This window comes from Helicoverpa zea, chromosome 31 (assembly GCF_022581195.2).
Source record: "Helicoverpa zea isolate HzStark_Cry1AcR chromosome 31, ilHelZeax1.1, whole genome shotgun sequence".
Lineage (NCBI taxonomy): Eukaryota > Metazoa > Arthropoda > Insecta > Lepidoptera > Noctuidae > Helicoverpa > Helicoverpa zea.
The window spans coordinates 13926411-13953842 of NC_061482.1; the positions used below are offsets into that span (position 1 = coordinate 13926411).

At 35.8% G+C, this 27432-nt stretch overlaps 1 protein-coding gene across 1 annotated transcript in view; it reads left to right on the plus strand.

Annotated features, from left to right (window-relative positions):
• The window catches only part of LOC124645202 (sushi, von Willebrand factor type A, EGF and pentraxin domain-containing protein 1), a 104185-nt gene that overhangs the window by 49440 nt on the left and 27313 nt on the right, over positions 1-27432 (plus strand). Inside the window, exons 2-3 of the mRNA XM_047184976.1 lie at positions 25483-25662; positions 26645-26854. Coding sequence (XP_047040932.1) covers positions 25483-25662; positions 26645-26854 — 390 coding nt within the window. The remainder of the gene's footprint in view (positions 1-25482; positions 25663-26644; positions 26855-27432) is intronic.

A 27432-nucleotide genomic window follows, 5' to 3' on the forward strand; every position in this document is an offset into this window, starting at 1 on the left:
ACGTCAACGTTCTCTGTTCATTCCTTTACATTTTAAAGCACATCTAACGAGAAAAACTAACATACCAACTAATGGATTTCTTAATTTTAATAATGTATTTTTATAAAATAGCTACAAAAACTATAATATTTTATACATATAGATTATTTTTATACATTTGCACAAAAATAAAATACCTCAAATGTTTTGAGTTGTGTACGCGGAAAAATGAAATGGTGCAAAGAAACGTAAAGTTTGTGTTTATTTATATTGAGGTTATGTTTGTGTCCGCGTTCGAAAAGATTTGATGCTTTTTCAAAAAACTTAAATTAAATGAATGTCTACAAGGTTTGTGTTGTGCGAGACTGTGGAAATACGACCATTAGTGCTCTAAATAAACTGTTCATCCACGTACCGCTGAATAAAAATCTTGGTATTGGCAAAGAATTGAGCGACCATAAAAGAGTCTACTCTTGGCAGATTGGAACTATCAGCTTTCATAAATCCTTTCTCCATAATTCTTTAGCAATTGTATCACTTAAATGCAATTAACACACAGAACTTCACAGAAGCAAATAAACAAAACATTAATTCTGAGGTTATTTCGATATATCTGTCACTGTCAAATACTTGTCATTGTCAAATATAGAAAGGATGACGTCATCGGTCTCTTCTCGTCGTTTTTAATGGCGTGACGTCACAGGCTCAAAATTAAAATTTCATAAATTAATTAAAAAATATAGGGTCAGTTATAAATAATATAATATAGCTTATCGTGTTTCTAGTTTTGTGAACTTTCGGTGCATTTATTTAATTTTAACTAAATGAATACTAGGAAACAACCCTATTGGCAGCGATCGCGCGATGGTGCGATGCGTTTTTCATCTAAGACGTCGTCCCAATTGACAGCGATCGCACGATGACACGATGCGTTCTCGTCATGCGATGAGTTCAAACATACAGATTTCATCAGAGTGTCCTATTTGAACCTCGGAACCTCGCAAGTGAGATCGTGAGATGAAAACGACGACGCCTTAAGCACATGGGCCCGATCGAGAGTCCGTTTGAACATTCTAGAAAGATAAGCTTAAGTTGAGGATGGCATCGAAAATCATTCAAAATAATTGTTTGTTGGTTGGTATAACACAACAAATAGTTATTTGGTTGATATTTAATTGACCTTGTAGGCTGAAATGAATAGGCTGAATTGTTACAGAATATTGCGCACATTGTTGTTTTGTAGGCATTTGATATTGATATTTGCTATTGTCCTGCATGCGTGTGTAGTGGTCAACTATACATTTTTGATTCAAATTCCCGGATTGGTATGTTATCCTTTGTGCTGGCATTTCTTTGTTTCAATGGACCGAATATAAAATTCTAGCTTAAACTCGATGCCTATTGTTTCCGGGAAAAGTAATTGGGGTTATAAAAAATCTGCCCAATTCAATACATTCGAAAGTCGTGGAAAAAAGAGGCTTAGATACTTTCAACAAATGAAGTGCGAATTTTGAGTATAGAGTCATAACCTACTACAAAAATCATTCACGTATGACCTCATACATGATTTAATTAAATCATTTGAATGGCTGACCACATCGATGTTGACACTCGTTACATCTTCGTACCAAATACGTGTTCTTCGAGTCGAGTCAAAGTATTCAACGAATACCAGTCAAGTAAGTAAAAGTTTGCACACTAAAAACTTTTAGTCGGCCGATAGTTGGTTTGTGCTCGTAAATCAGTATGAAGATGAATGGTAGTACGCACATTATAAAGATCAGGTATGTATTTAGCCGGCATCAGACTGACTGACAGTCAGTTGCACAAAGTTCCATTAAATTTAAAGCTTCTCTAAATCTATTGCTGACTCTTTATTTGTCAACAAGATAATAAGTGATATCAATAGATTTTATGAAGCTTTAATTTTAATGGATCTTTGTGCAACTGACTGTGAATATTTTGATTAGAGTCAAGAACTTCTTGATAAAAAAATAGTCAAGGAACTGTCGGCCGATTGTTTAGTCTTCAGTATGCGATTACTATTACCGACTGTCTTCGTTTAGCATTCTTCACAAATCGCGTACTACCATTGTTCTACGGTCATTATGTTTTTAGTCTGTCGAAAATGTATGTCGACAGTCGACCCGATATACGTAACGAATAGGCAATAAAGCTTTGTTTCTAGCAGTGTAAACAGCTGTTGAAATTGTAGTGCAGTTTTTTTTTGGAAATATGTAGTATCTAAGGTCGACTTCTTGTGGATTATGAAATTGAAGTACCTATGATATTATTACTGTGACTGTGAGATTATTTGAGAGGTTTAGCGGAAGGTATGCAAAGGTCTCCAGAAAGCACAAAGGTAGATTTTGTCAGTAAATACTTGCAGCATTATACAATTTCGGATATCCGAAAAAAATTTTTTTTGAACAACGATATGTAAGCAGGTTCAATTTTGCACATTATTTTAGTAGAGTTTTTTACCACCTAATTTCGGCCGTGCTTATCATTGTAGTTTTTTTATGAGACGAAGATACTAAATATGAAATTTAAATCATTTTATACCATGCATTTATGAACCAACGAATGATAAATAGGTAATAAATATCGGTTACAATATTTATGAAAATAGCTCAAACGATAAGACCGTCAAAGGAAAATATAAATGAAAATATAAATGCTAGACCTTCATATATTCAGATTGATATTTTACACGTGGATGGGCGTTGCAACTGTCAACAGATGATAAGTATATTCGGAATTCAAAATGACAAATATAATTGCATTCGTCGAAAAGTTCAAATGACAAATCAAAGCCGTCCCATACGGGGTATTGTCCAACTGTTTATTAAGTGATGTAACAGCCAAAATACATTGAATATATTGGTTTTTTGTACATACATTTTGGATAAAAATGATATAATAATACCAGCTTCACGCTATTCACATGTATTGTAATCAACTTGTGAGAAATAAGCCATGCTTTTAGCGGAGGTTACCTACGTACTTTACCTACTTATTAAGTATTAGGTAATCTGTAAAGGAGCGGCGAAGGATTTTCTGCAAGCTCTCATGAAGCTAATTAAAGCAGTACTTAAGGAAAAACGCAGGCTTCAGCTGATCAGATACTACCACACTCCACGCTCCGGTGCGCCGCTGCGTTTGCAATATTGCTGTGCGTCTTACGTGAACTATATCTGCGAAGTGAAGCGGCGTGGCAAAAACAGCTGCCGGTTGATTGTTTTTTTTTTCAAGTCATCATGTCACGTTGAGAAGTACGGCGCGGCTCAGCTTATATCCGTCAATTCGCTTTGGATCGCTTCGCTTCGCATTTGCATAGTTTCGCCCACGTAGGACGCACTACTAACTTATTCATATAAGATATGCGTAGTGTTAATACACTGATTAGACGTCCGTGTCCAAAGATGCATCGCTCCGCGCATCCAAGCACAACTTTTATCAATCCAACCTCGTTTATAAGTCTATAAATACCAGAATATGGGATTCAGGGCTTAGATAGTGTTTTAATCCCATGTTAATTAACTTCTCCAATACACCATAGTTCCTATAGGAGCTTAAAGTTGAGGAGAACAATGACTAGTTCTGCACGCGCCATCATTATGTTGAAAATTAAACTCTATCAGTTGCGAACGCAAACTGTTGCACATTGTGTTATGTGACGCTGAATTTCAGTAGCTGCGGAAAAAATAAATGAGAAGTAACTTAGTACGAAAAATATACAGTATTTTTGTATGCATTATGGAAACTAAATAGGTGTGTATAAACTCTACATTTCGTCTCTATGAATGTCTTTAAACATTTGCTCCGAAAAAAAAAACAAAATAGCTTATAGGTACAGCGAGAATTTAAACCCGGACCTACATAGCTACCTATATAGATATATTTTGCAAGAAAGTCTAGGTAAGAAATTACCTTCCACAATCATACTTTTGTACTAATCATACAATTTCAATAATATGTCCAAAACAACGAACAGTATTTTTTCCGATCTTATTTCTTTCGCTGCTTATTACTCTGACTCACCCTCAATCACAGCTTACTGAAAAACATAAACTAGAGACCACACAGGGCCAGTATTTGTTCAGTAAGGGTCATCTCCCTTCGTAAACCAATAGCCGATGCTTACAAAAACCTGCGCCCGCGACCCAAGGGCCTATAAATCAATCGACGAGACATCTTTGACGACATCTGGTTAACAGACAACGTACAATGTTGGCGCCGCATGCGTTCGGAATATAAGAGACTGTCTTTTTTTTATGCATTTTTTTTAATTTTTTAAAATATTTTTTAAGTTTTTTTTTATTATTTTTCTCGTTAGTTTTGTATTGGAAAATAACGATAACGATACAGATATCAATTAAAAACTATGATTTTCAATCAAGAACGCGGCTAAAAATTTACAGTGAAAAAATTCATCCATTCTTTTTTATTTATATTCCATAGGCTTTGGTATTAAAATTCAAAATATCGCAAGCAGTTATTAAAGCTCAACGTTTGTAGAATGTTTACAAGCCGATCTTAAAAAAAACGTTTACGAACAAACTATCTATGGAAAGCAATTAGGGAAATATTGGCCGTACGCCAGAAAGCTAAGGCATGAATGAAACAGTTTTACTATAAAAGTTCTCACATGAAGTTCAGTGACCTTCGTAGTATTAGGTACAATACCGGAGAACTTATAACTGAATCTAAATGTACTGCTAACGCCATCTAGCGATGAAACTGACTCAGACGCGCTATGGAGGAGGGGGAGTTCTACTTTGCACACTTTAATTCTTCTTTTATTTCAATATAAAACAAAGATAGAGGGTAAAAAATATCGTTTATTGGTTTGTAATGAGTTGATGTTTATTTATAACACGCAGAGAACCTTAAAACACAATATTTCAGCGTACGAGAGCGTCCGGCGTTTTTGTGGTCTAACTTAGTACGTACAACGCAGTACGTACTTTAAAGCTGTGGTCTTTGATGTACCTATCGGTTCAGTTGCAAAGCTACATTTTTAATTAGTGTATTTCAGTACTGCAGTGCAATATGATCAGAAAGCTTATAATCCGTTCACATTACATAATAATGTTTCAATTACAAAATAATGATTAACTTCTGGAATATTCCGTACTCACAAATCATGGCCACCCTACATGCGCAGGAGTCGGGAAATAGGGCTTTGTCTAAACTGCCTGTTGACGTCATCCGTGTCAATGACAAATAATGTTGCTTTAGTTAAAAATAAATTACTTGACGGATTAATTTATGACCGATGACCGAATTCTTAACAAACCCGGTATTGTTTTAAAACAATAGAGCAACAAAATTGGTAGTTATGGTGTTCGAAATGTCACGGTTCAGATACTAATGAACAAATTGAAAGTTGAAAAGTGATTTCACAGAAATTGAATATCTATTTGCCGTTTTGGTTTAGTGGTCGATATTAATTCGATAGAAAAGGGAGTTTAAATTATTTTAATTTGTATTATAAGTATTTGTCTCACGACAATATAAAGTTATGGTTTAAGTTAACAAAAATACTTTTACATTCACTGGAGTCGTAGTGTGTATGTTTTTCTATAATTTGTTATCTCCTTGAGCATGTTTTTAAACAAGCCAGACACGTCCACTTTACCTTTCGATTTTTGTTGGTTAGGATAAAAAAGCAGTGTTTTTTCTTAACAATTTAGCGGCATAGTAAATGTTTAATACTATCGTAGTAACAAACTTGTCGTGAGTAAAAAAAACATATCATTAGAAAACATACCTTGTTTAGTCTATCTGACCATCATCCTCCGAGCCTTTTTTTTGGTCTATCTGACCATAGCGACTTATTTCTTTATTACTATTTAACCAACAATAATAACAATTATTTATCACTAAGCGAAGATAAATAACAATAATACGATATCCTGTTAATTATAACAACATAATTTATCTTGTGGGAAAACATTACAATAGGCCGCCATTTTGTATGTATCCTTGACTTAAGCAACACCTTAGTAACTTAATAACATGCATGTGTTAATGATAGTAACGAGCGTGTATCACCTTGCATATAACTTGGTACACGTGAGAAAGAATAGTTCATACCTAGTATATAATTCGGCTTCCTTGAAACCAAAATTCAATTAATTTTGGTACTCCGGGAGTCAATCAAAAGTCTGCATGCTTGGAAAACACGGCTACAACGCTAGCACTTGTTACAAAAAAGGCTGGTTTTCACAATGGTTGTGTTTTTTCGAATGTTCCAGAAGTAGGTCCAATTTTCGAATTGATTGTTCGACGAACGGTAGGCTAGACCATCGGGGTAGTAAACGTAGGTACTTTCCATCATGGCAGAGCTGTCAGATATTGTCGATGATTCTGCGAACCCGATATTGGTTGGTATAGTTTGCAAACACTGTTTGGGTTTTCAATTACAAAAGAAATTGTACAGTTTGTGTGTATGTAACGACGGATATGTACTCGTATGATGTTTTCGACTTTATGAAGTAGAGCTGTTATGCATTTTCAGTTGCAGTGAATGTCATATTATTTGTTCTAGTATTTCGATAGATTATGGTTGACTTTGTTTTTTGTGTGGCGGTTGTAAGATATTCCGTACACTGCAGACTGAACAGTCGTTCTGATACCGGCCAAATAACTCTTTGTAATGTGCATACTACCATTCATCTTCACCCTGATTTATGAACACAAACAAACTATTGACCGAGTAAAAGTTTGCAGTGTGCATTTAGGTACTCTTAAGTTTACAGTTGGTAAACTTGTAATCTTGTAAATGTTAAATTGTTATTTCAAATACTTAGGTTTCCCTAAGCATGTATAAATATAGGTACTTAGTACTTATATACAGTTGTTCCATAGCAGCAGATCGTTTTTGTGACATCAAAATTCCATAGACTGTGACGTCACCGCTGAGCGTCACAGAATGAAGAGGTGTGAACATTTTTCCATGGCACGCCGTTTTTTGCTAAAAATGCGGAGGTGGAATATTTTGCAAGTTAATTAGATAGTCCCATTATACCATTGTTAATTGTAACCGTTACTGAAAGGTGGACGACCCCTGGTGAATCAACGAGATGAAAATGCGTGTCATCACACATCGCGAGACTAAATATGTACTCTACATGATATCTCAAGTATAAGTTTGAGAGCATTGAAACTATTAAAGACGCTAATAAAGAGTAATTTTTAAACGAAACATTTCCGATGTTTAACTTTAAACTGTAATTTTCACACTCAATTATCAGCTTACTTCATAACTACAAACCTAAAAGTTTAATTACTTCATCTGTACAAGTCTACAATTTTCCCAACACATTTTTAACCACATTCTATAAATAACAGAACTTAAAATGTTAAAATTAGAACCGAAATAAGTTCAAAATTACAGCCAAATTAAAGTTCTGAACAAGCTAAAAGCACGCATTCATAACTTTTAACTGGATTCCGAACGCGCCGCGCCATCTAGCGGGTGAAACATACTTTAGAGCTTGAAGTATGCATCCTAGTTAAGCGCGAGGAGTAAAAGCACCCATGTCGAAGTGTGCGTGCCCATATCGCAACAAAATACTATGACACTAGTTTAGTAGTACGATACTAGTAAGCTAGTACTATCGTTGTTTGAAACAACAACAAGAAGCAGCGGTTATTACTAAGTTCTGGGAAGCGGTTTGCCTATTTCAGCTTCGAATAGATTTTGCACCCGTTTTCTTGGGATATATGTGATTTGGTTTGTAATTAAGCCGCTTACATTGACACGTGGACAGCTCAAATGCCGGTTGATTATGATTTGGTTTATGACAGGTTACACGTGTCCTCAAAATTGGAATTTACGTATCTAGGTACAATTTGGGTATTGCACGAAAGCTGACAAAATAATAGGAAATACCAATATGAATTTCTAGCTTTCTAGCTAACCAGACTACAATAAGTCAAGAAGAGTTCACCAATTAAATATCGTGAATAGAACCTGATGCTCTCAAACTGAATTTAGATACATTACATTGCATCGCACCTGATTGGGATTCAGCACCAGTCCTCACCTAGTTAACCACTCTTAAATAGGTCGTTGTGCCACCTGCGGCCAGTAGACTTCATATTTATTTATGTGCCCCTAGTCCATTGATTGCAATACCGAGTATTCTTGGAGCAATCGCTTCCATTTCATCAGTGTGCGAAGTCCTATAAATATAGCTCTTCAATATTCATACTTGCCGATAATTTTAATACGGCTCTCAACTTATAAATGAACTAAAATATAGCATGATACATTTATGAAATCTATGTCAATTAGATTCTCGAGTGATCGAGCATAAAGGTTTAGTACCTAGACAGTTCGTCGAAAATTTTATTAGTTTCGAACGGTGCTTAAATGCCTGACACACTGGGCTTATAGCCCAGCGTAATGTTAAACATGACGACTAGCGGACACCTACATGACACATTCCACAAACTTTATAAAGTTTGCTGCAAGCTACGATGCGAGATGTAAAATTTTCAAATCAAAGCATACAATACTAATACTGCTTATTGACAATACTTGAAAGAAAGAAAGAAAAATTATTTATTGACACAACATACACATAGAAATAAAAATAGAATTAAAAAAAAATAAGTTACAAAAGGTTGCGCCAAATAGGTCCAGTTCAGCATTATGCCAGACAGCTAGTGTCTGACTTCACCAATAAAAATATAAATGTTACCTAAGCTTGTAAGTACGAGTGTAGGTATTTTGCTATAGCATTGTAAAACACTAGATAATAAGACAAAACAGTTACTTCAGACTTCAACATCCACCTCTTAACGGCCATTTCAAAAACATGAAACTTACCCAACCTAATCCACATTCAAACCTATTCCTTTTTTAATAGCTCCGTAATTAGGAAACGCGAAGTTTATATCTGTAGTGGCCCGATTCCACCTCTTTAGTGGGTTAGGCCGGGAACACACGGACCGCTTGAAGCAGTCAGGGGCGACAAAGGTGTCGACCGCCCGAATCAGCTGCAACTGCTCGAGCGGTTCGTGTATGTGCGTCCATAGAACTCTGCAGTTTACTGTGCAGTCGACTGCTTGCAGCTGACTGCTCCAAGCGGTCCGTGTATTGTCGGCCTTAGTTTCGTAGAACACTACAGTTCCTGGATAGTGTAGTATGACAGTATTATGATGATGATGATGATGATGATGTCCTCCTGGCCGATTATCGACTACGGCGGCTGTTCTCATGTAAGGAGATTAACCAACTACGCAGGACATATTATAGTGCACGAGCATTTGCGCAGACACAGGTGCACTCCCTATTCCTTCACTCTCATAGCCCGATGGGACGGCAATCCGACACGACCGGAAAGAGATCAGGCGCAGGACCGACATTTACGTGCTCTCCGATGCACGGGTGTATCAATCACCACCTTCCAGGCTCCGGGCTGCTATGTGAAAGTCTTCTAAAACCCACAAAGCGATTTCGGCCCGACTCGGGAATCGAACCCGAGACCTCGTGCTCAGCAGCCGCACTTGCGACAGCTAGACCAACGAGGTAGTACACAGTATTATAATAGTGTCGTGGCTTACTGGCCCAGCGCTTGCGCCGGCTACTGCACACATACTTGACCACTTTGAAGCGGTATGGGGCATAGACGAAAGCGATTTGGTGAACGGTGAGGAAGATGTGTGAAAAGTTATATTAGTTCTTATAAGGAGGCCAATAACGGTGGTTAAGTATAGGGTAAGGAATTGTTTGAAACACATTGTATTATGAAATTTCACAAACCCAGCAGTCAGTGTTAAATAAATTGAATTGCTTATGTACACTTTATATACATATGTAGTGAAAATTCTGGTGCCAACGAGATAAAGGCAAATGATTGCAATAGTGAACAAGAGAAAACACGTTTTAGGATTTGAAAAGCAAATGAGAGATAGTTTCGTTTTAATGCATTACCTTAGAAAGTCTAGAACGTTTATCTTGCCAATAAGATATAATCTCCGATGCTCTCTTATAGATAGCATTCGTATGTTCATCGAACATGCAACTAAAGTTATACTGCACTTACATAGCAATTATCCTAGTTTTACCTGCCAAGCGTTTTATCAACTAACTAGCTTCTGCCAGCGGTTACACCCGCATCCCGTGGGAACTTCTGCACGAACCCGGATAAAAAGTAGCCTATAGCCTTCCTCGATAAATGGGCTATCTAACACCGAAAGAATTGTTCAAATCGGACCAGTAGTTTCTGAGATTAGCGCGTTCAAACAAACAAACAAACTCTTCAGCTTTATAATATTAGTATAGATTTCGACGCTGTTTATTAGTTTTTGTCTACTTTATGTAAATATACATAGATTTAGTAGTATATAATATACAAAAAGTTTCAAAAAAAAAATGTTATCATATCATCACAGTTTTCCACATATAATATCATTTTCCTAACTACGAACATGTAGGTACTTGCCACAGTTTTACTGTTTTTTGACCGCTCCCGCTTATACTCGAAGCCACAATCTTAAGTAGGACACACACGTCTCCGCATATAGGTATTTGCGGCTAGAACAATCACACCGTTATCCGTCAGTATGTCGGCCAGCGGCCCTTGCGCATCGTGAATAAAAATGGACACTACAAGTGCCAACGAGTTAACGATCTTTTACACCAATTACTGTGTTTCGGATGGCACGTTAAACTGTAGTTCTCGGCTGTCATCGAACATCCTTGGCAGTTGTTACGGGTAGTCAGAAGGCAGTAAGTCTGACGCCAGATTAACCAAGGGGTATAGGTGGTAACTGAGTTGAGGAGGTCAGATAGGCAGTCGCCCCTTGCACAACACTGGTACTCGGCTGAATCCGGTTAGAATGAAAGCCGACCCCAACATAGTTGGGAAAAAGGCTCGGGCGTTGATAGTACAAGTGTCGACAAGCCAACACATCCTTTTGGGCTATTGGACTCTTGAATTTGTGTACGAATTATGTTGATGGTCACTTGTTAAAAAAACGCCAAAGTGATAAGTTTTATTTTCAACGATGCTTTTTTGTTTTGTTTGATTATAACTATTTTATGGCCTACAGATTCTTTTTAAGTGCCAGTGGTACTAAATACCTTGACGTGGAGGTAATTCCAATTAATTGTAAATCTAAATATCCCAATCGTGAAGTCTTTTGATGAGTCTAAAATAGAACATTAATATTCCCAATGAATGGATTGCTTTTATGCATAGTTGACCTATATTTCATTGTTGGCGCGTACCTAGTTATTACAACAATCTATTAATAATCAGGTTATAATTAATTTCTCAGTTCTATCATCCATGGTGGTTGAATTAATTACTCGAATCACATTACCGTACATAATAGTATTAGTTTTAATAAATGCTATTATAATTTTGTTATGAAATATCTTAAATTTTCTCTGATATAGTGACCTAGTTAATATCGGCGGCTAAATCATTATATTGACAACACATTAACAATTTCACAATTGGTAGAAAATTGCCAAAATATTATTTGTTCAATAAAATAAAAAGCACATGCATATGCGCAGATTCAGATACAATCTGTATTTACGTTAACACATTATAAGATAAAAAAAAAATCCCACAGGCAAAATAAGGACAGCTCTCTCCTAAACAAGTTGAACCGTCACTGACCCGATGCGAGTCCAATAATGACGTTTGAACATCCATTGCGGAATAGCCAAGAGCCTTAATTCGAAAATGGAACTAAAATCCGATACCCTCCGCATCACATGTCGTAACATACCTCTAGAAGCGAGGCGTATGTGTGTTACCTAATGCTAGACGTCCATTGATAGCTGGGTTCTACTGTTGTTGCAATGCTAAAAGTACGGTTGACATCAAAAGTGGCTGACTAAACAAATGAAAATTTTGAAAATGTATATTTGTAATTTTTTTTTTGTATATTTGTTCATCTACTTTTGATGCTGACTGTACCCGTACAGTACAAACTTTTAGTCGGCCAATTGTTTCAGCTCATAAGTCAGTATGAAGATGAAAGGTAATATGCACATTATAGAGGTAAAGATCAGGTATCAGACCGACTGAAAACTTTGATGGCATTTACGATGTTCTTAAAAAAAAATCCCAGCCATCGGGTCAACTGTTTAGTCTGCAATGTGCGGATACTGTAATGCTAGTCGACCACTGATAGCTAGGTTTGTGGTCCCTTTACTGTTGTCGCAATGTATGCAATACGTGATTCTAGTGTCGAAGGAGGCAAATATGTTTGTTCTACTTACGAGTAGCTTTAAGTGGTGATGTGTATTCATTGTCGAAATTGCTATTAGTTCAATTGTTTTAAGAAGAGTATTTTTTTCTATTTGGTACTTATAAGACCTTATGGTAAAACACTATAAAGTATCGGGTGTGTTACAATACACTATTCATTATATTTTTTCACATAATAAATTAAATTAATGCATAAAGCGCAAATAATAATGTGGGAAGCACCCAAAAATTATAATAATTGAAATAAATAAAAACTTTTTAAGAATAAAAACATTTGAACATATGGATTAGACTGCACGCGATGTAGACTGTAATGTAGAATTAGTTTTATTTACTTATATTATATTAAATTACTAACAATAGGTTAAGACCATTGTCACTAACATTTTATGGACTTTTAGTCTGAAATAAATGCTTGATAAAAAATAAAATATGTATAACCACGTTACTTTTAGATGAGGCCGCTATTTAACAAAATGCTAGTTACCATTTAACAAAATGCTAGTTACCATTTAACAAAACGCTAGTTACCATTTAAGTACTTATTAACATGTCCGGTAGTTAAACTCTTACAACACCGGATACTTTGACATTAAGTCTAAATGTCAACAAAGAAGACCTACCTACACGCCTTGCCGAACTGACTTGACCATTAAAATCACAAATATATCCTGTCAACAAATCTTATAGATTTAATGACAGGAAAACGATGATACCACTTGAAGAAAATCCTGTAATTGCCAGATTATCTCATTAGTCTTCTCCAAAACTCTTTGATAAATCTGATTCCTAATTTAATTTGCTTAGAACAGTCGTATATGTAGGTTAGAAATATGTATGTAAATAATGATCTCAGAGTAGAGTAAAATATGATTACAAAAATGCATCTAAAGCTCGACGCGGGAACAGTTTTTTGTCCCAATTTTAATATACATTAAATTTTAAATTACACATTCAACAAGTTACAACTATCCACTCATTACAATAACTCAAAAAACGTTATTTAACCGTCTCAATCAACAGATACTTAAAGTCCAAAACGCCAATTCCATTTTCAGGCCAAACGCTCACAAGCCTTTATGATCTCCACAAGCGCACTTTGACTTTGATTCAAGTCAAACATCACCTAATATCCCAGCCGATTGACCTCAATTAGACATTCTCATTACTGCAATCAGGATTAGATACAGTTAGCATTAGGACCATGCGGTTGACAGGATCTTGTTATCGATTATTGCAATGCTCGTCCACCTGGATCGCACCAATTACTGAGTAGCTTAAGTAGGTTACGTGCGATTATGAAAGTACGATTTGGTTGTGTGTTTGATGACAAATGATAACAACAAAATATTAGCACAAGGATTTTGCGATGGCCGCCCCTTGAGCGTAGAACTTGGAACGAGTCTAAGTTCTTCGGAAGTCTCAATATTTACTGTCGCATTTATTCTGCATTTTTGAGCTTCTTTCCACATAACGTGCTTTACACGAGGCACTAAAAAAATGATATGACAGTGAACGACAAGAATGGATATATAAATATTGCACAAAAACTGGACATGACAAAGGAACCGCACAAAGCAATCGGCAATCAAACAATGTGATAGCAAAAATAGGGAGCTAGTGCCGACCGCCTTTTGAGCCGTCCGATCCGACACGCCAACTACGTGACGGAGGGAATACGGTTAGGGAGGCAACTTCTCATAAGATACCGGCGATTGAGAGTAGTCGTAGCGATAACAATAAGCATTGGTTAGTAGGAATCTGATCGTAACTGCATCGACCTACTGTCCCGAGGCGAAGCGATTATTTTACGATTCTAACCAGTGTGTATTGTATTGAGTAAATTCATACAAATGATACAGAACGGCTCGAATCGGTTCGTTGACAATCTACTTACAAGTAAATATGTGTACAGCGATCCTTAGCATAAGTTGTCTTTTAAATAAGAGCAGCAAGAGCCAGTCGCTAGTACCTATCAGAAATAGAATGACGATAAGAATAATGTTGACCCACCTGTAAGTCTACCAAGTTCAAATTGATAACTAAGCGAGCTGCCTTTGAAAAGTTAACTTAAATTAGGCAAAAACACAATTGTCAACAAATAGAGGTCAAGCATTAGCTCAATCTGTGTTACTTCTTGTAGAAACAACATGAATCGCAATCACATAGTTTTGCGGCCCCCTCACCTCAATACGTGAGGTGCGTGAATCCAACCATTCACGGCCAACATTCCTATTCACGCTGACATCTATTACTTGAACCACCATGAAGTTTTTACTGCATTCCTCTATGATTGAAAATTGGACACAAGTTAAGAATGTCGTAGCCAGTTGCTTACTGTTGGACTATATTTTTTGTGTGGATCGCACGTAGCTGTAATGTAAAGTTAGAGTCACTTGTACTGGATGTGACCGCCAAATCTGTAATTTTACGCATTCTTGTTATTTATCTTGAAGATCATGCGAGGACATTATTTGACCTACATGCATACATAATTATGAGTAAACTGAAATTAAATACTGAAGTAATTAGATAGCAAAAAATTTACATGCTCTTTAACAGTAAATTGTAGGTAATCATTTATAACAAAACCAACCAAACCAAAAAATACTGCATCCCAACAGTCTTTCCAAACCGAAAGCAAAATATAAACAATATTACCAAACACTAGTAGTCACCCACGACTTCGTCCACGTACATTTTATGGCATCCAAAGCAGCATAAACAGCCCTGCGTATCAAATTATCTAATATCTCAACAAAAAGTGCAAAGATAGAAACTCGTTATGCATTGTCGGTACGACTGAACTCGACAAAGCCAAACCATTGACAAAAACAAGGAAACAGTCTCAATATGCAACAGTTGTTGCATAACGCAGGTTTGCATGCGCATCCAAATTTGGCCGATTTTATTATTTTCCTCGCGTAACATTACATAAATCGTATCAAGGCGCGCTTATGTAATAGTGAGGTGGTCAACAGTTGACGAATGATATAAACAGGAGTCTCTACTGGACATGTTGTCACATCCTCAAGCTACTTTTCCCGGACTTCGCGTAGTTTAAAGTGGTTCTTAGAATTTAATACATTTTCCACTCTTAACACTGAAGGTCAGTAACTGTAAAACCAGCTTCGTGGTGCCAGCCGAAAAATGTCCACAGCTGGACCAAGGCCTCCCAAAAGGTTCGCCAATTTGCTCTTTCTTCAGCAACCCTCATCCACTGCTTCTTGCGACCTTGGCCAGATCGTCCGTCCAATCTAGTGGGAGCCACTTACCAAACCAGCATCAGAGAATCTCTGAAGACTCCAGATTTTACAAAGCTAGACTTTAGTTTGAAAAACATAGCCTGTCATCTAAACCTAATGTATTATGTTAAAGTGACCTACATACCTATAAGCACAAAGAATTTAGAAGCCTTCGTACCGAGGACGCTAAACTAAGATCCGGTCGTATTTTTTATATTAATTGCAAAGTTAATTGACTGTTATAATATTATGTTGTGCCCAAGATTAATAGGTGAATCCAGTTTGTTTGCTAATTAGTAACGCTCGAAATAGTTGTAGTTTAATGTACCTAATAATTCTCGTCGATTTAGGCAAAATAGTTCATTTAATAAATTAATAGGCGTTTCTATGTGATTAAGAGGTAATTTAGTACCTGATTCGACCCTGTCAGATTCATAATTTCTGTTAATTTGTATATAGAGGAATACTATGTTTGTTTTGATATCCGCTAAGTCAGATCACAGACAGGATCGAATTCCAGCATATAATTAAATGGGAGATTGAGGAAGCCTCACGCCATCAGTGTACCAATCTCCTACACTACATCAATTTGATGTTTGTTGACATTCGCACTAAATCGCTAAACACTTTTGAAGATGGCTTCTAGAGGTTATTAGTACCTGTTATAAGTAATTTTGTTATCATTTTGAACGTAATATATGTAATTTCAGAAGTTTGTTTTTTCGATAGACTCGTATTAAATAATCATACTTTAATAGAGCTAAGATTGTGTTAAGTATATTCACCAGGAAAAGTTCCCATAGGATGGTAAGACCTAGTTTTTATCCAGAAATAGTATTGCTGCACTTATTTATCTAAGACATAATAAATAACCTATATCACAGTACATTGATGTAAACTTACTTTCATCATACTTATATTTTTTGCTAAGTTATATTACGTATTTAGTTCATCTCATTAGTTATTGAAGATGTTTAATCTAAGTCTGCAATATGTGCTTACTTAATATTAACACGTTATGAAACTCAATATACTTCAGATAAAATATTGGCTAATAAATAATGATGGAGAATGTAAAAGGTGCATCTATCTCATCTCGTGCACCTAGCAATTGCACCTATTTATTAGGTCAACAGAACTCAAACATCGTTATAGCCTATAATTATATACTACATATTACTAGCCATTTTCCCGTGGTTTTATCTATTAAAATACAGCCTGTTACTCGGAAAGAGTTAGGTTTTGGAAAAGATTCTTTCAAATAGGTTCCGTAGCTTCGGAGCCTAATACAACATAAAGGAAACTAAAAGAACAATGTCAGGTTTCGGCCCACCCAATCAACTTTTAAAACTGAATTCTTACGGACACAAAGTTCTTTACTACAACAATTTACATATAAAATACTAACTTCTTATAAAATATTTAATTGTTATCTAAAACTTTTCCAAAAAAAAATATCATGTTAATAAGTAATTATTTTGTTTATCGAGTTCAGGTTTTTCGTTTGAATAATTTGGAATAATTTGGTTTTGAGAAGTTCAATGCAAAAGTGGAAAACATAGAAAAGCTTCTGACATTAAACTACACAAAAAATGTAAGAATTTTCACTGTACATGAAATATTTTTATTGAGCCTAAGTTACTATGGACGTCTGACATTGTTCTTTGTTTATTTGCACCCTAAAGGATTTTAAACTGCTATGGCAAGCTACATTAATCCCGAGCAGTATAGGCTATATTTTGTTCGAGTGTAAGAAGTAGATCCGCGGGAAACATCCAGTTTATTATGAACTAAAAAGCTACCGTAAAAACTTCCGGTCATAATAGCTGTAATCAATTTCACAGTTACTAACGTTTTGCGAAATGTAGATCATCGTGAAATGTGCTCTACCTAACTTAGAGGAAAAAAGTGTTTGTATGAAACTACAAAAATCTACCACCTACATAAAGAAATTAATGAATTATTGACAAACAATTTTTGCTTAGGTATTTTATACGTATTATTTTGCATGACAGGCATATTTTTTATGATCATTTTAATTTCGCTAAGTTTTATTGCACCAAGTTAATTATTAAATTAAATTAATTATAATTATAAACATATAATTATAAATTAATTTATATATTTATATATTATATTATATTTATATATATTTATATTATAATAGTTTATTTCAGGTAATTACCCATAACATACTAGTTACAGACTAACACTAACACAAACATCATGACTTAAACTTTGAAATACATAATACTTAATAAAATAAAATAATATATGTTTATGTATATAAATATACATAAATATATATACTTATATGTTTATGTATTTTTTAACGTCTTTGTCATCGCTTGTAAGATGCACATTATAGTTTCAACAATACGATATCCTCTGTTGTCCTTATTAACGTTATCCCTGAGTTTATCACTTCCTCGCTGGCTTATTAGCGCAGTTTACCTCTCCACGACGACGGATAATCCGGACGCCGACTTCTACTTCTTTAGAAATAGTAGACACTACCGGCGTTCATTTCAAAGTAGGTACCTACCTTACAAGTCTAAAGCTCTTTCTATTTTGTTCAATTAAGTGAAAACTACGTCTTACATAAAGCCCATTAGAAATTTATGTTTTAAATTGCCTGATGGCCGTTAGAACATATTAAAGTGTGTTTCCTAGTACATTCGTGTACAGTCGCCGTTACCCGCGTTTCTAAATGATGGCTGCGCGCACGCAAGCCGCCATCTTGAATGGATCTTCAGTTTTATCTAACAATAGTGATGTGATAATTGTTGTGTAATTATGGCTGGCTGTCATGTAATAAGTGTATTGAAGTGACAGGAAAAAATCTTGGATTCATCGTTTCTAATGTGATTAAGCTTGAGAATTTTTTATGCCATCTACTTAGCTACACGTCCCAGCTTCTCCCTTCGTATGAACTTTTTTTAAGGCTATCGACCATTACGGATCGATACTGTTTTGTTGCCCAACAACGTCCATCAACATGTAGTATTTTTTATTATTTATAGAGATGATGAAAATAATGTGATCTCAATTGTTTAAATTTACATAAACTAGCTTCTTCGTAATCAAAATCATTTTAAGATGCAGAAATAGAACAATTTTACAATCTTCCAAATAACTCACAAAACAAGGTTAGTACATCATTCGATACCGTGCAACATACGTACTTCAAAAAAAATTCAACCTATATACAAACACCGTTGATCATAATAATACTTGTCATACATAATTACAAGAAAATGGGGATATTAATCTGCCAAGTATCAACTTTCACAGGCGCATCTCCTAGACATTTTCCTGTCATATTATTTTCTAGCCTTTCATTATGTCTAGCCGCGACATTAGATAGCATTACTATTTTTATAAGCCGTTGACAACACCATAAAGAACAACAAGAGTTGCATAATATATCCATTATTCATAGAACATAAACTCTGACTTTCGCTTCGTAAAAGGCGTGTGAAGTGACGTCGGGCTACTGGGTAGCTCGACTGAAACCATTCGGCTTCCCGTCTAATCGAATGCAGCTGAGTACCAGTGTTTTACAAGAAGCGACTGCTTATCTGACCTACTCAATCCAGTTACCCGGGCAACCCAATACCCCATAGTGAGACTGGTGTCAGACTTACTGGCTTCTGACTGCCCGTAACGACTGCCATGGTTGTTAAATGATACTTGGCTGAAACCATTGAAACGGAGGTGAAAGGCACCTGACAAGCATATGTAGTGCATTGTACAGCCTACAGATCCCAATACTCTCTGAATTGATTAAACCTATCAGAGGGATTGACGATATGACGTTACTGTCCGCACAGTAATGAGAACAGCTAAATTACGAATCATTTTGATTTATTTGGTTGTTACAGTTGTCGATGTTAAGATTGTACCTCTACGTGAAACACAGTATTTTACATGAAACATCACAAAAAGTATAAACACAAATATACAAATACACACAATTACTGCATAAAAAGTTGGTAGGCTTGTCACAATGAGGGTGAAGAAAATCCTGAAAATGAAATTCAAAAGTTTTAGCACATCTTTCTTGCCCCGTTTCTCAATTTATAGTTAATAAGCTCAAAAATCGATCTCACGATGAATTTTTTTTTAACCTATGTAATACGATTTTACACTGTTGCTGAATAGTTGAAATGCTGCTGAGTAAAATGCGTGCGAAAACCTTAATAGCTAGATAGAAAACCTTAATAAATATGGGTCAGCTCCCAAGTAACTTCATTTGTTATTTGTTCTAAAACTTCGTACTGGTCAACGTGATACACTTTCAAATACATTAAAGATACGATAGAGAGTAATTACTAATAATTAACATTATACCTACATTTGCTCATTATTTCACGTAACAAAGATGTGCAAGTATTTTCAAGGGTACACGTGGCAAGGTATAGGCTTGCATCTTTCAGACTTTCAAGATCAATTTCATTAAGTTTAATGAACTTAGCAGTAGAAGTAGAAAAACAGTATCCTGTGCTATAACACGATGAACTTCGTCATTAATAATTTAATAGGACCTGCATTTAATGGGGCGTGACACTAATGCAATTATTGTGCATCAAGATATAAGCTTGGCTCACTCTTAATTATAAGACTATCAGGCTTACTACAAAAACTTAAACATCTGTTGAACACTTATCTATTGTAAAAAAGTGTGGCTGCAAAACGGCAGTTATTTCAACGTCATAATTTGTTTTTTTTTAGACAAGTGTTCAACAAACGTTTAAAAGTTTTTGTGATAAAACGGTATGACATTATTGATATTGATAGATTTTTACTTCCTCAACACTAAAAAACGAAATTCTTCAAATTCGAATTTCAAAAACACACCGGTAGTAAACACACGAATATTTGACAGTGGTTTACGTGAACTAACTATGCGCATGATCGCTGCACCCGTTAACCAAGTTAGTTACTTACTCACTCGGACCTAACATTTGTACGCTACAAACAGATAGTTGTGGTGTATCCGACTTTGTTTGTAAACATCTTCGTACAAAAGATATTCTCTGTGTAGAACGAAGCCAAATTGGATTAAAGTTCCCCAACTCTGCTTGAATGAAAATTGACGAGAAATCATTATTAGTCACGAAAAAAATCTGTGGCACCTAATCTTTGTTTCGTGTAGCTTAATAAATTAAAGCGTATCGTGCGCACGAGTTGTTTACAGAGATTTCCCTTACATAATAGTATTATTACCATTTTATTTATTACAAAAATAATTGCAAAAGACGTATACTTAATTAAGATTGATTAACCAATAACATTAGCTGCATCGAATACAAATTAACTGCGTCATAATGAAATCTGGTTAATTGTCACGCGATTGTCCGACACGATAAGCTGTCAATCACTTAGTATGCCGAGACATCGTCATTCACGACAATAGAGGGAATCGAAACGTGTCCTTACATCAGGCTGCAGATAGCGGAATTATCTTGTATATAAGCAATCTTGATTACGCCCAAAATAGGACCTTATTGTTTGTAGTATAGAGTTCTATTTACAATTGGCTGATATTATTTCCCAAATAATGAAACGATTGAGAAGCCTACAAGTAATGGCTGTGTCCTAAAGTTCAGTTACACAAACAGTGAACAAAAAATGATTTCAAAAATATATTCAGGCATTTTAAGTTTTCCTTCTAGGGTTATGAAAATAAACCAAGTCAGGACAAAAAAGCTCAGAAAAAAAGTTTCTCGTGGAAGCCCTAGTAACTAGTACTGCTACACCTATTTCTGTCGCAATACTTCGAGCTACGTTCTAGTACTCTGATTGTAGAAGTCTTTGTAATATTAATTAAAAGTGCCTATATAAGAATATCGATATTAGAGAAAACCTTTGGTATTCGTAAGAGCGCGCGCATACTACAAAGATTTAGTCGGGTGGTAGTTGATCTTTACTCATATAGCAGTATGAAGATGAATGGAAGTACACAGTAACAGCGATTAGGTATTTATTCGGCTTCAGAGCGGCTGAAAAGTTTGATCGTATCACGATTTTCAAAAAAAAAACAAATTGTTTCCTTCCAAGGGCCGACTAAATAGTTTGCAGTGTACACGCAGGTACTTGCAACTTAATCCAAACTATACCGACGTACTCGGTCTCTGTCACACCTTTACATTGCAGCCATTTTCTCATGGGCGGATTTCCTGTTCGACATAAAAAAAGCCTTGAACTGTTTTTCTTATGGGTGCTTATCGTAGACCTCTCTTCGTTTGAATGCGTATTAGTGCAAGTTCTATGAATCATTTGATTAATTTATTATTCTGATTAATATCTTCATTATTGATTGATTGAAGCTAAGCGTTCATAGATATATTCTTAGAATATGTAAGCATGCACTATTAGCATTCGAAGATGGGTTACTCGTTCTTAGTGCTCTTGCGGCGGGAGTTCTGCGTATCAAAGTCTGCACTTGTTATTTCCCGGTATCTCTTCAGGCCTTTTCATATATAAAGAAGGAATGAGCGGTATTCATCAAACTTGCCAAGGGCAGGTTAACAATTTCAGACACAAAATTCCAGGTTTCCTCAAGATAACCTGCAACTTTACTCAGACACAACAATACAATTTAGTTTATGCAACCAGAAGTCTGGGAAGCCAAACCAATACACGGGAAATGGAAAATAATATTCAATTTAAATGTTCTAACCGAAGATGCGCCGTAACACTAATTAAAAAATCTGAACTTGAAATGGCAATGCAGTTTTCATTTTTGTATTGTTATTCTAAAGGTCAGACGGTGATTGAATCTCCAACTATCTGATGGTTGTCGGAATTGTATTCGATATTCAAAGCATTTCAGAAACACGTGCAAGAAATTGGCTGGTCTTTGTTTTGTCTCAAGCCTAATCGATTTCCCAAAATATCACCTAACTACCTTCGCTGCATAGCTATATTGTAATGGATATTGTTGATGAACAACAGGTATTTCTAACACATTATTAAGTCGAATGACCTCGCCTATAACAAGGCATTACGTCGTTCTTTTATTACTTATTCAAAAGGTTAAAACTGCACATAGCAACATCTTAGTCAATTTGTTAGTGTAGCGAGAGGATTTAGGTGAACATTTGGTTTATAGTAATATTAGTAATGGACCACTTCCATTAGGCAAACACAGATGTATTCATGGTAGGCTCAGGTCAGAATATTGAATGACGTCCCTTGAATCAAACGAGAGATGGTAGCTATGGTTAGACAGACCGAACGACGCAAGAACGGTCAGCGTCAAAAGTAACTGAACATGTAGAAATTTTCAAAAGTGACTAACAATGTACAGGATGAAAAAAACCTTAACAACACAAACGCCAAAAGTTACATGACGCGGTGTTTAACAGTTTTGAAAATCTAGATTTCTTCAGTTATCTACTTTTGAAGCTGACTGTACACTAAAACAAGCTATTAATGAATAAGTGATAATAAAAAGAAGTTAGAGCCACCCTTTTTCAGGACGATCTGTTCGTTTTAATTATAAAACTTATTTTTAGGTTAATTTTCTGCGTGAATGAACAGTGCGAGAAATGCAATTGTGTACTTGTGCTATTTATATATAAATCCGAGTCTGAGGCTACTTTTGAAAACCCAACTCTAAATAAATATGAATTTAATGAAATTCCAAACGGAGTGGAATTTGTTCAGAAGTTACAAACATAGAATGCTCGTTAAAGTTGTAATCCAGAAATAGTAATACTTTACGTAATTAAAGCTTTATGATATTTTATTTTAAAAATACTGCATAGTAACGAAAACTCTATTGATAGTAAAAAAATTAAGAAAAATAAATTCACAGAAAACCCGATATCAATATATCCGGATATAATTTCCATTTCATATTTTACAAACGATAGTAATATTAATTTTTATATTTTTGTAGAGTTATCTGGTACGCAATTCTGGGAATAATTTATGTATTGAATCAAACAATTAAAAATAATAATTGTTTAAAGTACCCTTGTTGTTAAGCTGCGATACTGCAGATTTCTGAATTAAGTGGAATCTAGGAAATATTGCTATTTTCTCAATTATCAATGAAAGAAATATTTTATATTTGTATTTTGCAACGGTTTTTTTTATTTTTAAAATACATTTTATATAATTTAGTTCCCCAAGCTTTTAAAAATATAATGTGTGGTGATTTTTAGTGCTGATGTCATCAACCTTGTAACAAAATTCTCAGACAGACACTAAGTTACGACGACAACTATGTCCATAGACTCACTACAGTTCATTACAAGGGAGCCGAGACTCGCCTCATTTCCCGGCCACGGGTAATGTGGTCACCATGCCATTGTCCCACTTTTAGACCAAAGAAATTTCTTGACGACTTTTTAAGAGACTTCGACTTCCAAAGCCGTGGTAAACCATAAACTGTCAATTAGTTGTTACATCGTCCATAAGCGGATCACTTGATTACATCGCTCTATCAGTTTTTTTAGACTCCCCATATCAGTATTGCATTCAGTTCATACTTATTACCTAACGCATCCGTGAAGACGTTACGATAAGATCGCTTTACATTGCGCCACTATGAAGCCATCCATTCCAATTAACTGTAACATTGCCAGCAATGTACCACGCGTGTTACGATATGATTCTGCTAGTCTGAATTGTAAAAATCTATGGAGTACGTGATTGTGGTTTCCGCGTTTCTTTTCGCATGACATTAGTACATAAACGAGCGTTTTGTTCGATATTCTGAGGTTCCGTAAAGAGAGTATTGCATGCGATCGAATCTAAACTCTAGGAATAGGAGTTAGAGTTTAAAATGGAATGTCTCATTGTTTTGTATTATAATTAAGTATTTAAATAATGTCTATTATTTTGTTCATGTGGCCTCGAGTTAATAACGGAGCGGTGAAGACCTTCTTATAGGTCGTCAGAACCGCGTATGGTTAATAACCTTAGAAGTCTAAACTTAATAAATTAATATGATATTTGGTATTGCATTATGGACTGGTTTCGTGAATGTATAACATTTTATTTAGTTGTTTCAGAGGCATAACTCAATGTAACACTTATGTAACTTGAAAACTTGAAATTATTTCGTACATTACTACATGTTGGATATATGCATCATATGTTATGACTATGTGTTACTCAAATAAACTCAAACATACATACGTATTTTAATAAATTCGTGGAAAAAGCAGCAGCACCATAGCATAGTTTTTTTGTTTTTTTTTTTTTAATACTCGGAGTGTGACCCATATTCGATACTAGGCCAATAAAAATGTTTTTAGAGTAGTATCCAGGAGTAAAATACTGCATGAATTTTCCGCCGTAAGTAAGTCGATTCCCTGGTGGTTTTCCGCGTGGTTACGCGGACACCGCGCGGCCGACCGCCTCGCAGCCACCGCTCTCCACGGCGGATTCAATTATGAACGTACGATACATTTTTGAATATTTTACTCACGATGTATGAGCCCCGTGTGTCAAAGACCGTAAAACAGCGCGTTCTTACGTGGCGGAATCCGCACTACCAGAGTACTTTGCGTGTGGATATAATCATCGGCAAGGATATTGAGCCCTGACCTTCACCTGCGCAGAAGTGATTTATTGGTTTATTGCCTTAAGTGTACAGTGCGCAAAGCGATCCCCACTCTTCCGCCGAGAGCTCATTATCTGTGCCGATAACTATACCAAACGTTTTATATCTTCCATTAGCAAGTCAATATCGCACTTCGATGACATCAAAAGATTAGGCTCAGTTAAGGCTATCAGTTTTAACTGGGTGATCTTCGTCCACCAGTGTTTATATGATAAAAGCCATGTTTTGATCATCAACGTCTTTGAATTTTATGAGCATTTTGTCTTAGCATAAGCTATATTACTGATCATTTAATCTTAAGCTATATTACTGAAGTGATTTTTTTTTGCTCTTTAACTCTCAAGAACTGGTATTGTGCTCTTTGTACGTGACCAAAAATGTTTCAACAGTCCGTACCTATTTCAATAACCTATTTATTTATTTCCAGCTGATCGCCGCTGCGGGCACCCTGCTGTGCCTCCAAACGCCAGGGTGTCACTACCTTCGGGAGACATAGAGCCTGGCACCATCGCCACATATGAGTGTGATGATGGATACGAGCTTTTCGGGGCGCATCAACGGGAGTGCACGCTGAGAGGGGACTGGACCGCTGATGTGCCGTTTTGTGGTAAGATATCAATTAAATAATAACTTAATTGGTAGCTCAAATTACAAATTACAAAAATGACGGTGAAACCACACTAGGCAGAGCCTGAATAGTGGCAATGAACCAAAAAGGTTTGTTTGATAATAGTGATTCGTTCTCGATTACTTTAAGCCCTGTGAGTATGAGGGCTCCAGAAGAAACACCGTGGGTTTTACTCAGTAAGAGTCTGACACTCCCTCACCCCTGCACCACACCTGCGTGAGGCGTGATTCACGCTAAAAAAGCTGAATATCCATAGGTATTAAGCTGTCGGTCATTGACCTATTTAAATAATAAGTAATATCTCGAAAATATATCCACAACTGTCCAAGTTTTACTATAGTCTTTATAGCTCACATATTTACCTTTATAATCTCTTCTATCAATTAGACTGAAAGTATCTACAATTTTGCTATCACTAGCTTCAAACGCTAAAACAGTTTCTTCATCGCTATAGTCAGCAATGTTTCTACGAAGCCCATGCAGTTACTCTACTATTTACTAAATACTACCACTAAACTCAAACATTATCATCAAAACGCGAACAAATATACAAACACACAGAATTCACTTACAAATTGTGTGCGGTCATCCGCGGTCAGTTTAGTGAGCTAAAACTACGAATACTACATTTTCTGGTCAAAGGATACGTTAATTCAACGTAACACGAACGTACTATACGTAAAGTGATAACACTATTTAGTAGGAAAACTACACAAAAGTAGGTCAGAGTTGTAATACCTAGTCTATTTTTGGTTCATTTGAGAAAGGATGTAGATCATTAAAACACGTAAAAGAGGTTAGAGGTTAGAGGTTAGAGGTTAGAGTTGTAAAATACATCTTCTTAGTATCGCTTTATCATCATAGGTATTTTATAGGCAGGATTATATACTATTTTATTTTCCTGACAATACCTATTTCTAAACAAATCTTTAAGAGTCTAAAACTTAATTTCCTCCACCAGGTACGAACGTGGCGTTCAGAAAGCCAGCCAACCAATCGACCACGGTTCGCGGAGGCGCCGCAGCGAACGGCAATGATGGAGAGAAGACGACAGAACATGATGGCAAGAGATGCACCGAGACCCAGAGGGAGGCGTCCCCTTGGTGGCAAGTTGATCTGCTCAGACATTATGCTGTCAAAGTCGTCAGGGTCACCACTAGAGGATGTTGTGGTAAGTTACAAATTGAGATTGTTAAACTTTCGCGACTTCGGCCACACACGTACCTACATCGGCCGAAACGTCACGTAGGTACCGCACCTTCAATACGAAATAATAAAGAATACCTACGCGATTATGTTCCTATTTGTATTAAATAAATATGTGACAGTTGAAATCAACAGTAATATTCGTCGAGATATTATGCAGTCTTTATTACCAAAGGTTAAAGTGAAAGTGTAATCATTGCATTACGTTTAATCAATCAGAAAATAATCGCGCAATTCCGACAATACTTCATCTAATAAATCGTGGTAACTTGAATCCAGAATCTGTCGACACGATCATGTCTGAGACGAGTGAACTATAGGTACCCAATATGTTAACTACACATAAATAAAAAAAAATGACACATAATAGTTTGCGTAGCATTATCCACAAAGACAGATATCTTGTCAAACATATCTAGCCTTAACTAAGTTATTAAAGTTACAAAAACTTACGTAAGCTCCAAATTCTCACCAGTCCAGGTCGGCTACCAAAATAGAAATCACATTTAAACCCAACAAACAGAATTCTATAATTATGCACAA